The following is a 12827-nucleotide window of genomic DNA, read 5'->3' as shown; positions in this document are numbered from 1 at the left end:
GATCCAGGGTGGTGAAGCTGTTTGAAGTATGTATCCGGACCGGGCTTACCACTGCCAAGGAGGCCCCTATTGCCAAAGGCTGCTGCTTTCAACTTTCATGGCGAGTGACGTGCCTCCATGGCTGCTCAGTAGGGTCAAGAACAGGAACATCCACTAAGTCATCCAAAAGCATCCTACTCTCTATTCTCCAGGGAAGGTGGAAACCCCTTCAGGGAGGAATCACTGCAGGGCACCGGCCAGTCGGCTGTGGAGAGACAACATGGCGGCAACACTCCCACCAACACAGTTCCTGCAGCGTTGAAAACATTTGTTTAGCAACCTCCATTTGAAACAGGCTAGCTGGGCTTCAGTGTCTCTCTCCCTGAAAATAATTTACAAGTCAACTGATCAGTCAACTGATTTGTGCAATCAATCTGTGCAGTTAGACTAGTTAACTCTCTTAACTAAATGCATTATACCAGTAGAAAGGGCCCTAGCTTTTTGGGGGCCCTAAGTGAGATTTGCTTGGGTGGCCCCACCACCTCTCGGGCAAAACATTTTACTGGCCGCATCTTGACGGTGGAGAGATTTTTTAAAAAGTATATTTCTGGCAATTATACACATTTTGTCATGGGGCTTAGAGAAATGCTGCAGTGTTAAAGCAGGTTTTTTGCACTTCTACACATTTTGCCACAGGGTAGAGAGAAAATGTTAACTTTTAATAACTAATTTCCTGCAATTCCACAAAATTCCATGACTTATGCCATGTTAATATGATATCTGAATGAGAGTTACTAATACAATCAATTGGGCCCCTCTGTAGGTCAGGGCCCCTGGGCACGTGCCCTGCATGCCTGGTCAGCATTCAACAAGTTTAGATAGCTGGCTAGACTAACTTACCAATCAAAAAATTGTTAGCTGACATGGCTAATTGAGTGACATATTTATTTAATTTAACCTTTATTGAACTAGGCAAGTCAGTAAATCTGAAGTTTGCTAGAGAGCATTTGGATGATCCAGAAGAAGATTGGGAGCATGTCATATGGTCAGATGAAACCAATTATTGAACTTTTTGGTAAAAACTCAACTCGTCGTGTTTGGAGGACAAAGAATGCTGAGTTGCATCCAAAGAACACCATACCTACTGTGAAGCATGGGGGTGGAAACATCATGCTTTGGGGCTGTTTTTCTGCAAAGGGACCAGGACAGGACGACTGATCCATGTAAAGGAAAGAATGAATGGGGCCATGTATCGTGAGATTTTGAGTGAAAACCTCCTTCCATCAGCAAGGGCATTGAAGATGAAACGTGGCTGGGTCTTTCAGCATGACAATGATCCCAAACACACCGCCCGGGCAACGAAAGAGTGGCTTCGTAAGAAGCATTTCAAGGTCCTGGAGTGGCCTAGCCAGTCTCCAGATCTCAACCCCATAGAAAATCTTTGGAGGGGGTTGAAAGTCTGTGTTGCCCAGCAACAGCCCCAAAACGTCACTGCTCTAGAGGTGATCTGCATGGAGGAATGGGCCAAAATACCAGCAAGTGTGTGAAAACCTTGTCAAGACTTACAGAAAACGTTTGACCTCTGTCATTGCCAAGAATGGGTATATAACAAAGTATTGAGATAAACTTTTGTTATTGGGGCGGCAGGGTAGCCTAGTGGTTAGAGCGTTGGACTAGTAACCGAAAGGTTGCAAGTTCGAATCCCCGAGCTGACAAGGTACAAATCTGTCGTTCTGCCCCTGAACAGGCAGTTAACCCACTGTTCCTAGGCCGTCGTTGAAAATAAGAATTTGTTCTTAACTGACTTGCCTAGTAAAATAAAGTTTTTTTTAAATTGACCAAATACTTATTTTCCACCATAATTTGCAAATAAATTCATTAAAAATCTTACAATGTGATTTTCTGGATTTTTTTTCTCATTTTGTCTGTCATAGTTGAAGTGTACCTATGATGAAAATTACAGGCCTCTCTCATCTTTTTAATTTGGAGAACTTGCACAATTGGTGGCTGACTAAATACCTTTTTTTGCCCCACTGTACATGTATAAGGAATGTATATGGTGGGGTCAATGGAGGGTGGATAAAAACTAGCGGTCTGGAAAGTTACTGAGTGAGGGAAAAGGCAATCACTTGGTTGTGGTCACTGATAAGGCTGGATAGTTGTGGATTAGTGAGGAGCGTAGGCCAAGGTCAGGTCAGGTCAGATGAAGTGAGAAGGAACAGTTTTATTACACACATCACATAACTTCCTGCCTAGCAACAGAGTTGTATTGGCTGTCTAGATGTGCAAGGAGGAGAATGTGCCTAATAGTAGGGTATAAATACTTGTGCTGGCGGAAACCTGTTGTTGTCTTTTCAGCTGTTTGACCCATTGGGTGAATAAACTTGGTTTGAGCTTCAATGGGAACAGGAAGCACCTCAGCTCATTTTCGAGTCTCATAGTAAAGGGTCTGAATACTTACAGTACCGGTCAAAGGTTTTACAACACCTACTCATTCAAGGGTTTTTTTATATTTTTTTAACTATTTTCTACATTGTAGAATAATAGTGAATACATCAAAACTATGAAATAACACATATGGAATCATGTAGTAACCAAAAGAAGTGTTCAACAAATCAAAATAGTTTTACATTATTCATGTAGAATTGAGCAGCTGAATCTGCAGTTTAAACAATAACACCGCTGTCACCCTGCCACTGATTTGGTAAATAGCTGAGGGATGGGGCTGGAGAAATGTAACCACTCTCAAATTCATAGACTGACCATCCATGAGACTTCTACATGTTTTGACGTTATACAGTGTTTGTTTACAATTACATAGAAGTAAAAACAAGGTTATATTTTGGGTGCTGATGGGGTAAGACAGTTGAAGCTCATGAGGCATTTATAAATTATATTTTTCAAGGATTAAAAGGTATATATCATGAATTTAAAAGTAAATAAATTGATGTAGCAATCTCAGATTACCCATTTAACATCTTAACTTACTTATCATCATCCTCGTCCAGCGCAACCCTCTCAAAGTGCAGGTGAAGCCTGTGTCCCTCCCTGGCCTCCAGTAGCCAATGGCAGCTCAGATTATTGCCATTGCTGTGGTTACTCGCAGATGGAGGAGGTGGAGAGAAGATTCTACCCACGGTCGCATTTCGGATCCACCCTCCACATGACACAGCTGACATTTGGGAAGAACAATCAAGAGTCATCAGTTATACACAATGTGTGTGGACACTGGCATTGGGGCCAGCCACAGAAACATCAACACTTCCCTCAACTGTGTGAGATGTGGGGCCTTCCGTGGACAAACAATTTCTCATGAGCTCACAGTACCCATACTGGCCACAACAAAGCTACATTGTACGTTTCAGATACACATTTTCTGTGCAGGCCAGACAATTGTTGAATCATATTGACATGGTCAAAGATTCTACAGTCAGAAGGTAGCGGACACTGACCCACACACTGAGGTTCAGGAGAGCTCCAATGAGGTTGAGTCATGTTCAAGCAGGTGGCTACCTCGTGGCCCCTGACCTGGAAGCCAGGGTCACAGTGGAAGTGGGCCTGGCCTCCGGGGTGGATGTCCGTTACTGTCACACCCCCTCCCCCAGGAGAAAGAGGGAATGAGCAGGAGAGGAGGAAGGCTGTTGCATGTAGGACAGATTAAGGGAGTGAGACACATGGAGGAAAGAGAGAGAGCTACAGATTAATTGCACAAAACAAGGCAGGATGACATGTGAACAATCCATCACACTCAAAACGCTCACTGGGATGGAATACCTTGATCATTCATGTGAAATATGAGATATCTTTGTTTCATTTTTTATTTTTTATTAAACTAAAATAATAACCTCCAGTTATGGTGTGCTTCCCCTCGTTGTTGTGGACAGCACCCTTATAAGAACATTTTATTGACTCAAAAATATTTTAGTGGAAAAAGAAAAGACGCCCCTCTGAATTTACCTTGATAGTGTAGGCTGAACATGCCATGATCGGTCTGCCGGAGACTGCGGTAGTAAATCTGCACCTGATTGGTTGAGCTTCGAATTACCTGACCCTCACTCATTAGGGTCTCATTGGCTAAGAGTTCTGGTCCCGTCCCTCCATAGCCAAGGATAGTCAGGGACTCGTCCTTGGACAGTTTCACTTTCTTCACCTGGGGAGAGGGGAGATGGTGGACATCTAGTGACTCATTTAAGAATCATTGAGGGGTAGAAATGCCTAACACTGGTTGCCAACCACCATGTTTACATTATTCAAAACTGGTTCTCCACAATTTCGAATGGATTTCACATTATGTATACCGCAACTGTTTGCTTGCAGAGGACTACTCTGAGCAAACAGGTAGCTGGGGAATCCAAGCCCACCTACTTTTCTTTTTCTTCTACCCCAGTAGAAGATGCTTGGACCTTATTTTTTGATATTTTTGGTATTGGTAAAAATGAGAATTAAAAACAGGTTCAGCCCTTGTTCGACCGTGATCTGGCAGAGTTACTCCACCTCAAGAATTGAATTTGGAGAAAGGCTCGGCACATGCATAATCAGGCGGACTAGCTATCGTACAGGCAAATGTGAAATAAGTGCAGTCAGGTTACCCGGGAAGGCCAAAGTTAGTTACTTTAAGGAGCAGTTCTCTCTCTGTGGGTCTAACCCCAAGAAGTTCTGGAAAACGGTTAAAGACCTGGAGAATAAACCCTCCTCCTCACAGCTGCCCATGTCCCTTAATGTTGATGATGTGGTTGTTACTGACAAGAAGCACATGGCTGAGCTCTTTAATCACCACTTCCTTAAGTCAGGATTCCTATTTGACTCAGCCATGCCTCCTTGCCTGTCGAACATTTCCTCATCTCCCACCCCTTCTAATGTGACTATCCCCGATGTTTCTCCCTCTTTTTCCCCTGCCCCCCTATAAAGTTTCTCACTGCAGGCAGTCATTGAGTCCGAGGTGATAAAGGAGCCTCTTAAACTTCACCCCAAAAAAACATCTGTGTCAGATGGTTTAGACCCTTTCATCTTTAAGGTTGTTGCCCCTATCATCGCCAAGCCTATCTCCAAACATTTTAACCTGTCTCTCCTTTCTGGGGAGGTTCCCATTGCTTGGAAGGCAGCCACAGTTCATCCTTCATTTAAAGGGGGAGATTAAGCTGATCCTAACTGTTTCTATTTTGCCCTGTTTATCAAAAGTGTTGAAAAACTTCTCAATAATCAACTGACTGGCTTTTTTGATGTCTATAGTATTATCTCTGGTAATCAATCTGGTTTCCGCTCAGGTTATGGATATGTCACTGCAACCTTAATAGTCCTCAATGATGCCACCATTGCCCTAGATTCTAAGCAATATTGTGCTGCTATTTTTATTGACTTGGCCAAAGCTTTGATACGGTAGACCATTCCATTCTTGTGTCGAGTGTTGGTGTCTCTGAGGGGTCTTTGGCCTGGTTTGCTAACTACCTCTCAAAAAGTGCAGTGTATAAAGTCAGAAAATCTGCTGTCTCAGCCACTGCCAGTAACCACGGGAGTAACCCAAGGTTCAATCCTAGGCCCCACGCTCTTCTCAATATACATCAACAACCTAGCTCAGGCATTAGGAAGCTCTCTCATCCATTTATATGCAGATGACAGTCGTATACTCAGCCTGCCCCTCCCTGGATTTTGTGTTAAATACTCTACAACAAAGCTTTCTTAGTGTCCAATAAGCTTTCCCTACCCTTAACCTTGTTCTGAACACCTCCAAAACAAAGGTTGTGATTTAGTAAGAAGAACGCCCCACAGGTGTCATTACTACCTCAGGGTTTAGAGCTTTTGGTAGTCCCCTCATACAAGTACTTGGGAGTATGGCTAGACAGTGCACTGTCCTTCTCTCAGCACATATTGTGGGAAGCTTGTGGAAGGCAACCCGAAACGTTTGACCCAAGTTAAACAATTTAAAAGGCAATGCTACCAAACACTAATTGCGTGTATGTAAACTTCTGACCCACTGGGAATGTGATGAAAGAAAAAAAGCTGAAATGTGACTGTGAAGCAACACATAAATAGGCAAAGACACATGCTATACAGACACATACACATGGATTTTGTACTGTAGATATGTGGTAGTGGTGGACCCCCTTGCTCCTTCGCAAGGGGGTCCTGATAACAACAATACAACAACCAACACAATGTCAAACAAAACAGCAATCAATACAAAACTCAACATTTATGAAAAACAGTTACAGCACTCCGTTACTAGGTCATCAGTTAATTCAGGGAAAACCCATTGAGACCATGGTCTCCTTCGACCATGGTCTCAATGGGCTTTCCCTGAATAAATAAAGAATACAAAAATATCAAATGGATTAGCGGCAAATGATGTCCGAATTCTGAAAGTTTGTTCAAGCTAGCTACTGTGTGTGTTTGCTTATCCTGGAAGCGGAAGGGCTTAAGCGGTCCTATGTAAAACAATAGATCATGACTAAATTCAAAACGGGGATATCCTACCAGCGTAGGATGCTGCTTTGAAGTCTTGAGGGCACAGCCCCTTCATTATGGTCGCTTCTTGCCGACACATCAAAGCAGCCGTTCCAGGCTCTCACATCAAGGACGTAGAGAGGCTGGTATTAGCAAGACTAGCTAAATGCTATCAAAACCATAGAATTCCTCAGTGTCAAACTCTCTGAAGGCAGGCTGAAAAGTAATTGCATTTCTTGCTTGAATCTTTTACCACTAAAAGTTGTTGGAGGGGTCTGAAAAGTCACTAAATATACTGAAAAAGTTGCTAAATTGGCAACACTGGAGTAGTTCCTGGTTCTGGGTTTTCTTCATGGATTATTTTGACAAATTAGAATTGGGAGAAGGTGGTGCTTAAACTGGCGCTGTGATTTTCAAGCCTATGTGCTTGATAAGCGTTTTCCACTAGAGTCCACAGCCACAAAGTCAACACGGGCTATATCGTAAAAATTCATGAAAACCAAAATTTGATTTTTGGCTGTCCAAGTGGTTGTTTGAGTGAGAAAGACACAAGAGAACCAATCAGTATAAAAGCACAGCCCCCTTCATTAGACGCTTTGTGCCTACAACATCAAGGAGCCTTTCCAGACCCTTCCCATATGTACACTTTTCACTTGCTTCTTAAACTCTAATCCCATTGCTTTGTAATTTTTCTTGTGTGCAAATAATAAAAAATAAACAATAGTGAGTGGTATGATGATGATGACTAACGGTGACTTACCTGAATTTCCACTCCATAACCCGGATACACTGTGATGCTGTAGGTGCACTCCAGAGAGTAAGGGGATGAGGAGAGAGGATCTGGAGACTCCACAATGCCCTCCATCCCAGAGAGACTGGCATTGCACTGCACTGGAGAGAGAAAGTCAGGACACTTGACTGAAAATGCACAAATATCTCAACCCTATGGAAGTAATGCCTATGAAACACTACCATCATCCTAACATGTTAGGCTTGTTAAGGCTTGCAATCACACAATGCATTTACCCGGTATGTGCACCGTGGTGATGGTCGTTGTGGTGATCAAAGTGGTTGTTGTCTCCTCCTCTGTGGGTGATGATGATACAGTTTTCCCTGCTCCTGATAGGCTAACTGGAGGCGATGAGGTCAGGGCCGTAGTTAGCACCCCTGGTAGCATCACAGTGGCTGCAGGCTCAGTCTGCCCAAGCTGTGGTACAGCCTGAGTAGGGTTGGTGGTTGTACCTGCAATCAAGGCAGAGTGTTTAAACCAGAGATTGGCAACTAGCGGCACACAGAACCCCTCTTTTGTAGTTGGATCAATTTCCAGAAAGTATTCACACCTCTTTACTTTTTCCACATTTTGTTGTTACAGTCTGAAGGAAAAAGGAAACTGTACACTGCTCTTGATAGTATCACTGATATAATAAAAACTTGCTATGTCCTCATTGTGGTTTTCCAGACGTGTTTCATACGTCTTATTTATACACTTTTGTAATATTTATGAAATGCATATTGCTATATTTGGTAGCACTTATTTGTTTTTCCTTTGCCTCCAACCCCCTTCGATGTGTGGAATGGATGTGGGTGGGGCTTTTGAAAAAATTCACAAAAGCTCTGACAAAGGCTGTGAGGCCGATACGTAAGCTTATTAAAGATCAGTGATACTATCAAGAGCAGTGTGCAGTTTCCTTTTTCCTTCATCTTGTTCAATTGTTGCCATGCACCTGCAAATAAGATTGCTCAGATGTGCGAGTGCCTTTTGAATGTTGTGCTACAGTCTGAAATTAAAATTAATACATTGAGATATTCACTGGCCAATACACAATACTCCATAATGTCAAAATGGAGGGGGGATTCTACTAAGCTAACATATTAAGATGGTCATACCAAAATCTAAATACTACTACTACTACTATAGCCCATTACTACTATAGCCCATAGAAACACTATTTGAATTCTGTACAGGCCTATTTCTTTTTACTCTGTCACTTAGATGATTATTGCGGAGTAAGTACAAAAAAAGATTCCAAAACATGCATCCTGTTTGCAATAAGACACTAAAGTAAATATGCCTAAAATGTGATAAAGAAATACATTTTATGTCCTCAATACAAAGTATTATGTTTAGGGAAAATCCAACACATCACTGAGTACCACCCTTCATATTATTAATGTTAAAACTTGTTAAATCCACCTCAAATCAGTGCAGATGAAGCAGAGGACACCGGTTAAAGAAGGATCTTTAAGCCTTGAGACAATTGAGACATAGCTTGTGTACAGTATGTGTGCTGTTCAGAGGGTGAATGGGCAAGATTAAAGATTTAAGTGCCTTTGAACTGAGTATGGTAGTAGGTTCCAGGCACACTGGTTTGCATTTGTAATTATTAAGGATCCCCACTCTTCCCGAGGTCCAGCAACATAAGGCATGTTCTTACAGTTTAAAATATTACATGACATTACATTTCATAACACTTTGCCATTTACATTTAGTGTGTTCCCTTAGACAACTACGCCACATTCACATATATTACAAAAAAACATCCATGTGTTTGTGTGTGTAAAGTGTGTGTCTTATCATGTGTACTGTATCAGGAATCAAGGTAAGACCCAAGTGCAGACTGTGTGAAGTAACAATGTCTATTGTAACTACAGCGGCAGGCAAACGACAGGTCAAGGCAGGCAGGGGTCGATAATCCAGAGTAGGAGCAAAGGTACAGGCAGGCTCAAGGTCAGAGACAGGCAGAGTTCAGTAATCCAGAGGTGGAGCAAAGGTACAGGACGGCAGGCAGGCTCAGGGTCAGGGACGGGCAGAGTGGTCAGGCGCGGCGGGTACAGGGTCGTCCTCCTGGTTTTTGACCTTCTAGACACAGAAAAGGTAGGGAAAGTATGGAGGGTACACAAAATGACCGGCAATACCGCAATACAAATAGCTCTGGGTCTCAAGTCTGGTACGTATTCAGCTGGAGACAGCCTAAACCTACCGAGCTACATCGGCTCGGGAAGAGGTGAATCGGCAGTCTCCTGAGGCTCTTGGAGGCTCGGATCTTCTCGGGATGTAGACGTTGGGGACTTCCGGAGTTCATCAGCTGCAAGGTGGGATCCCTGAGTGTGCGATTGGGACCACAATCGGACCTCTTCTCCCTCCTACGTGCCCATAGCTGACCATCGATCCGGATGGTTAAAGCGATGCGTGAGTCAAGATCCGTCGGTAGTTCTCGGGCTGCCAGCTCATCCTTTACCTCCTCCGATAATCCGTACAGGAATGTGTTGAACAGCGCTTCCATGTTCCAGGTACTCTCTGCTAGCGTGCGGAACTCCACTGCATAGTCTGCCACACTGAGGGTGTTCTGCTGAAGCTGGAGTAACTTCGGGCAGCCTCTCTCCCGGACACAGGAGCCTTGAAAACTTCTCTACTCAGCGACTAATACCTCCAGACTGAGGAAGATGCTGGATTGTTGCTCCCATACCGCCGTGGCCCAAGCGAGTGCCCTCCCGGACATCAGCGTACTAATGTACGCTATCTTCGAGTGGTCCGAGGGGAATGAAGGAGGCTGCAGCTCGAAAACAAGGGAGCACTGGGAGAGAAAGGCCTGGCAGGATCTGTAATCGCCATTGTAGCGCTCTGGGGGAGGTAAGTGGGGTTCCCGGGAAACCGGTGTGACAGTGCTGCTACCAGCCGGGTTATAGAGGGGCTGGGAGGTTATCGTCGTGGTAGGCAACCCACGGAATTGCTCCCACAATGTATCCAAGGCTAGGTCATGACGTTAGACCACGGCCTGGAACCCTTCCATCAGAGCATGAAGCAACTTCTCGTGCCTACCAATGGTGGCTCCTTGGGAGGAGACGGCATTGGGGAGCTGGTCCAAGTCTGCTGGGCCAGTCATGGCCAGTTCGTACTATCAGGAATTAAGGTAAGACCCAAGTGCAGACTGTGTGAAGTAACAATGTTTATTGTACCCACAGGGGCAAGAAAATGACAGGTCAAGGCAGGAAGGGGTCGACAATCCCAGAGTAGGAGCAAAGGTACAGGAAGGCAGGCAGGCTCAAGGTCAGGGACAGGCAGTGTTCAGTAATCCAGAGATGGAGCAAAGGTACAGGAAGGCAGGCAGGCTCAGGATTAGGAATGGGCAGAGGGGTCAGGTACAAGGTCAGGACAGGCAAGGGTCAAAAACCAGGATGGCGAGAAAAAAATAGGCTGTGAAAAGACAGGAGATGACAGGACGAACGCTGGTAAGCTTGACAAACGAGACGAACTGGCACAGACAGAAACCACAGGTATAAATACCCAGAGGATAAGTGGGGAAGATGGGCGACACCTGGAGGGGATGGAGATAAGCACAAGGACAGGTGAAACAGATCAGGTGGCGTGACAGTACTGTATGTGTGTCTCTTCACAGTCTCTGACGTTCCATAAGGTGCATTTGTATCTGTTGTTTAAATCTGATTTTACTGCTTGCATCAGCTGCCTGATGTGGAATAGAGTTCCATGTAGTCATGGCTATATGTAGTACTGTGCACCTCCCATAGTCTGTTCTTGACTTGGGGATTGTGAAGAGACCTTTGGTGGCATGTCTTATATATGGGTGTCCGAGCTATGTACTAGTAGTTTAAAAAGACACCTCGGTGCATTCAGCCTGCCAACAAAAACAAGTAGTGATGAAGTGAATCTCTCCTCCACTTTGAGCTATGAGAGATTGACATGCATATGATTATTGTTAGCTCTCCGTGTACAATTAAGGGCCAGCCGTGCTGCCCTGTTCTGAGCAAATTGTAATTTCCCGAGGTCCCTCTTGTGGCACCTGATCACACAACTGAACAGTAGTCCAGGTGTGACAAAACTAGGGCCTGTATGACCTACCTTGTTGATAGTTTTGTTAACAAGGCAGAGCAGGGCTTTATTATGAACAGACTTGTCCCCATTTTAGCTATTGTTGTATCAACATGTTTTGACTATGACAGTTTACAATCCAGGGTTTTGTCACCTCAATTTACTCAATTTCAAGGTTTAAGGTTCAGTGAATGATTTCTCTCAAATACAGTACTTATATGTTTTTGAAATATTTAGGACTAACTTATTTCTTGCCACCCATCCTAAAACTAACTGCAGCTCTATGTTAGGTTTAACAATGCATTCACTCGCTGTTATAGCTGTCGTGTATAGTGTTGAGTCATCCGCATACATAGACTCACTGGCGGTACTCAAAGCCAGTGGCATGTCATTAGTAGATTGAAAAAAGTGAGGGGCTGCCCTGAGGAATTCCTGATTCTATCTGGATAGGCTTCCATTAAATAACACCCTCTGTGTTCTGTTAGACAGGTAACAAACATCAGAGCGCGATGTATGTTTGTTGTTATTGAATGCTGTCGAATGCTGAAACTGAACTAAAGACCTCGGGTTTAAAAGCTAACAGTGTTTTTCTATACTTTTATTTTATTTTGAATCCTGTGGCTCTGTTAAAATTGCTGTGAGCGCTGCTATCTGTCCTGGGATCCTGCCAGATTCTGTATAGGGGGAGAGACAGCTAGCATAGCTGGCTCAGCGGTCTCAAATGGAGGCCGATATTGAATGTTTCCAACTTTGTTAAGGGACAATGTGGACCGCGTTGACTTTCAATGTAGCAACTGCTTGCTTGCGGAGGCCTACAGGAGCGAAGTAACTACTCTTAGTAAGCAAGAAGAAAACCTACGTAAGCTACTGGGGAACCCACGCCCACCTACTTTTTATTTTTCTTCCACCCCAATAGCCGGAAGCCGCTCTGGTCTGGTGGAAGTTTCATCACCGTATCGGCTCTCCACAGCCGACTGGCCGGTGCTAGGCAGGGTTCTCCCCCTTCCCTGGAGAACGGAGCTGATCTCGACCCAACCAACCAGTCATGGAGGTACGTCACTCGCCGTGTAAGTCAAAGAAGATGTCCACTGGCAACGGGGGTCTCCATGGAGATGTTGAGCCCAGAACTGACAAAGACCAGAAACAGCTTTGCCGCCCTGGATCCAGAGATTGTGGCACCTTCGTCAGTGGTGGCTTCCCAATCAAGATCGGATCCGGAGGTACCTGCGTCTTCGGCTCTGTCTCCCTCTCCGGTGGCTTCTACCTCGGGTTCAAATCCTCACCAGACCATGAGGCTGCCTGAGAGACCGGCCCATTCAACATCACCAGCTGTCATCATAGGCAGCTCTATGGTGAGAAACATCTCGGTCCCCAAAGCAAAAACCCTGTGCTACCCAGGAGCACGAGTACAGGATATAACAAGGTTGCTTCCGACTGTTCTACCACAGATGCCGGGAGCTGACACTGTCGTAATCCATGTGGGGTCAAACGACAACAGGAGGGCTAGCTCAGCGGAACCCCTCGACAACATTCCGCTGAAAAGGCAGAGCTCGAAATTAAAAAATGTTTTTTTCTCAAA

General features: G+C 44.5%; 1 protein-coding gene across 3 annotated transcripts in view; it reads right to left on the bottom strand.

Annotated features, from left to right (window-relative positions):
* sez6l2 (seizure related 6 homolog (mouse)-like 2) overlaps positions 1-12827 on the bottom strand; it is a 98414-nt gene that overhangs the window by 28311 nt on the left and 57276 nt on the right. For all 3 annotated transcript variants that reach the window (XM_024414795.2, XM_024414794.2, XM_024414793.2), the window contains 5 exons: positions 7447-7662; positions 7181-7311; positions 3937-4129; positions 3432-3617; positions 2968-3151 (listed from right to left, as the gene is read on the bottom strand). In XM_024414795.2, coding sequence (XP_024270563.1) covers positions 2968-3151; positions 3432-3617; positions 3937-4129; positions 7181-7311; positions 7447-7597 — 845 coding nt within the window. In that variant the 5' untranslated portion in view covers positions 7598-7662. The remainder of the gene's footprint in view (positions 1-2967; positions 3152-3431; positions 3618-3936; positions 4130-7180; positions 7312-7446; positions 7663-12827) is intronic.

This window comes from Oncorhynchus tshawytscha, linkage group LG09 (genome assembly GCF_018296145.1).
Source record: "Oncorhynchus tshawytscha isolate Ot180627B linkage group LG09, Otsh_v2.0, whole genome shotgun sequence".
NCBI lineage: Eukaryota > Metazoa > Chordata > Actinopteri > Salmoniformes > Salmonidae > Oncorhynchus > Oncorhynchus tshawytscha.
The sequence above is the reverse complement of the archived record's forward strand: the minus strand, read 5'-3'. Positions and strand labels throughout refer to the sequence as shown.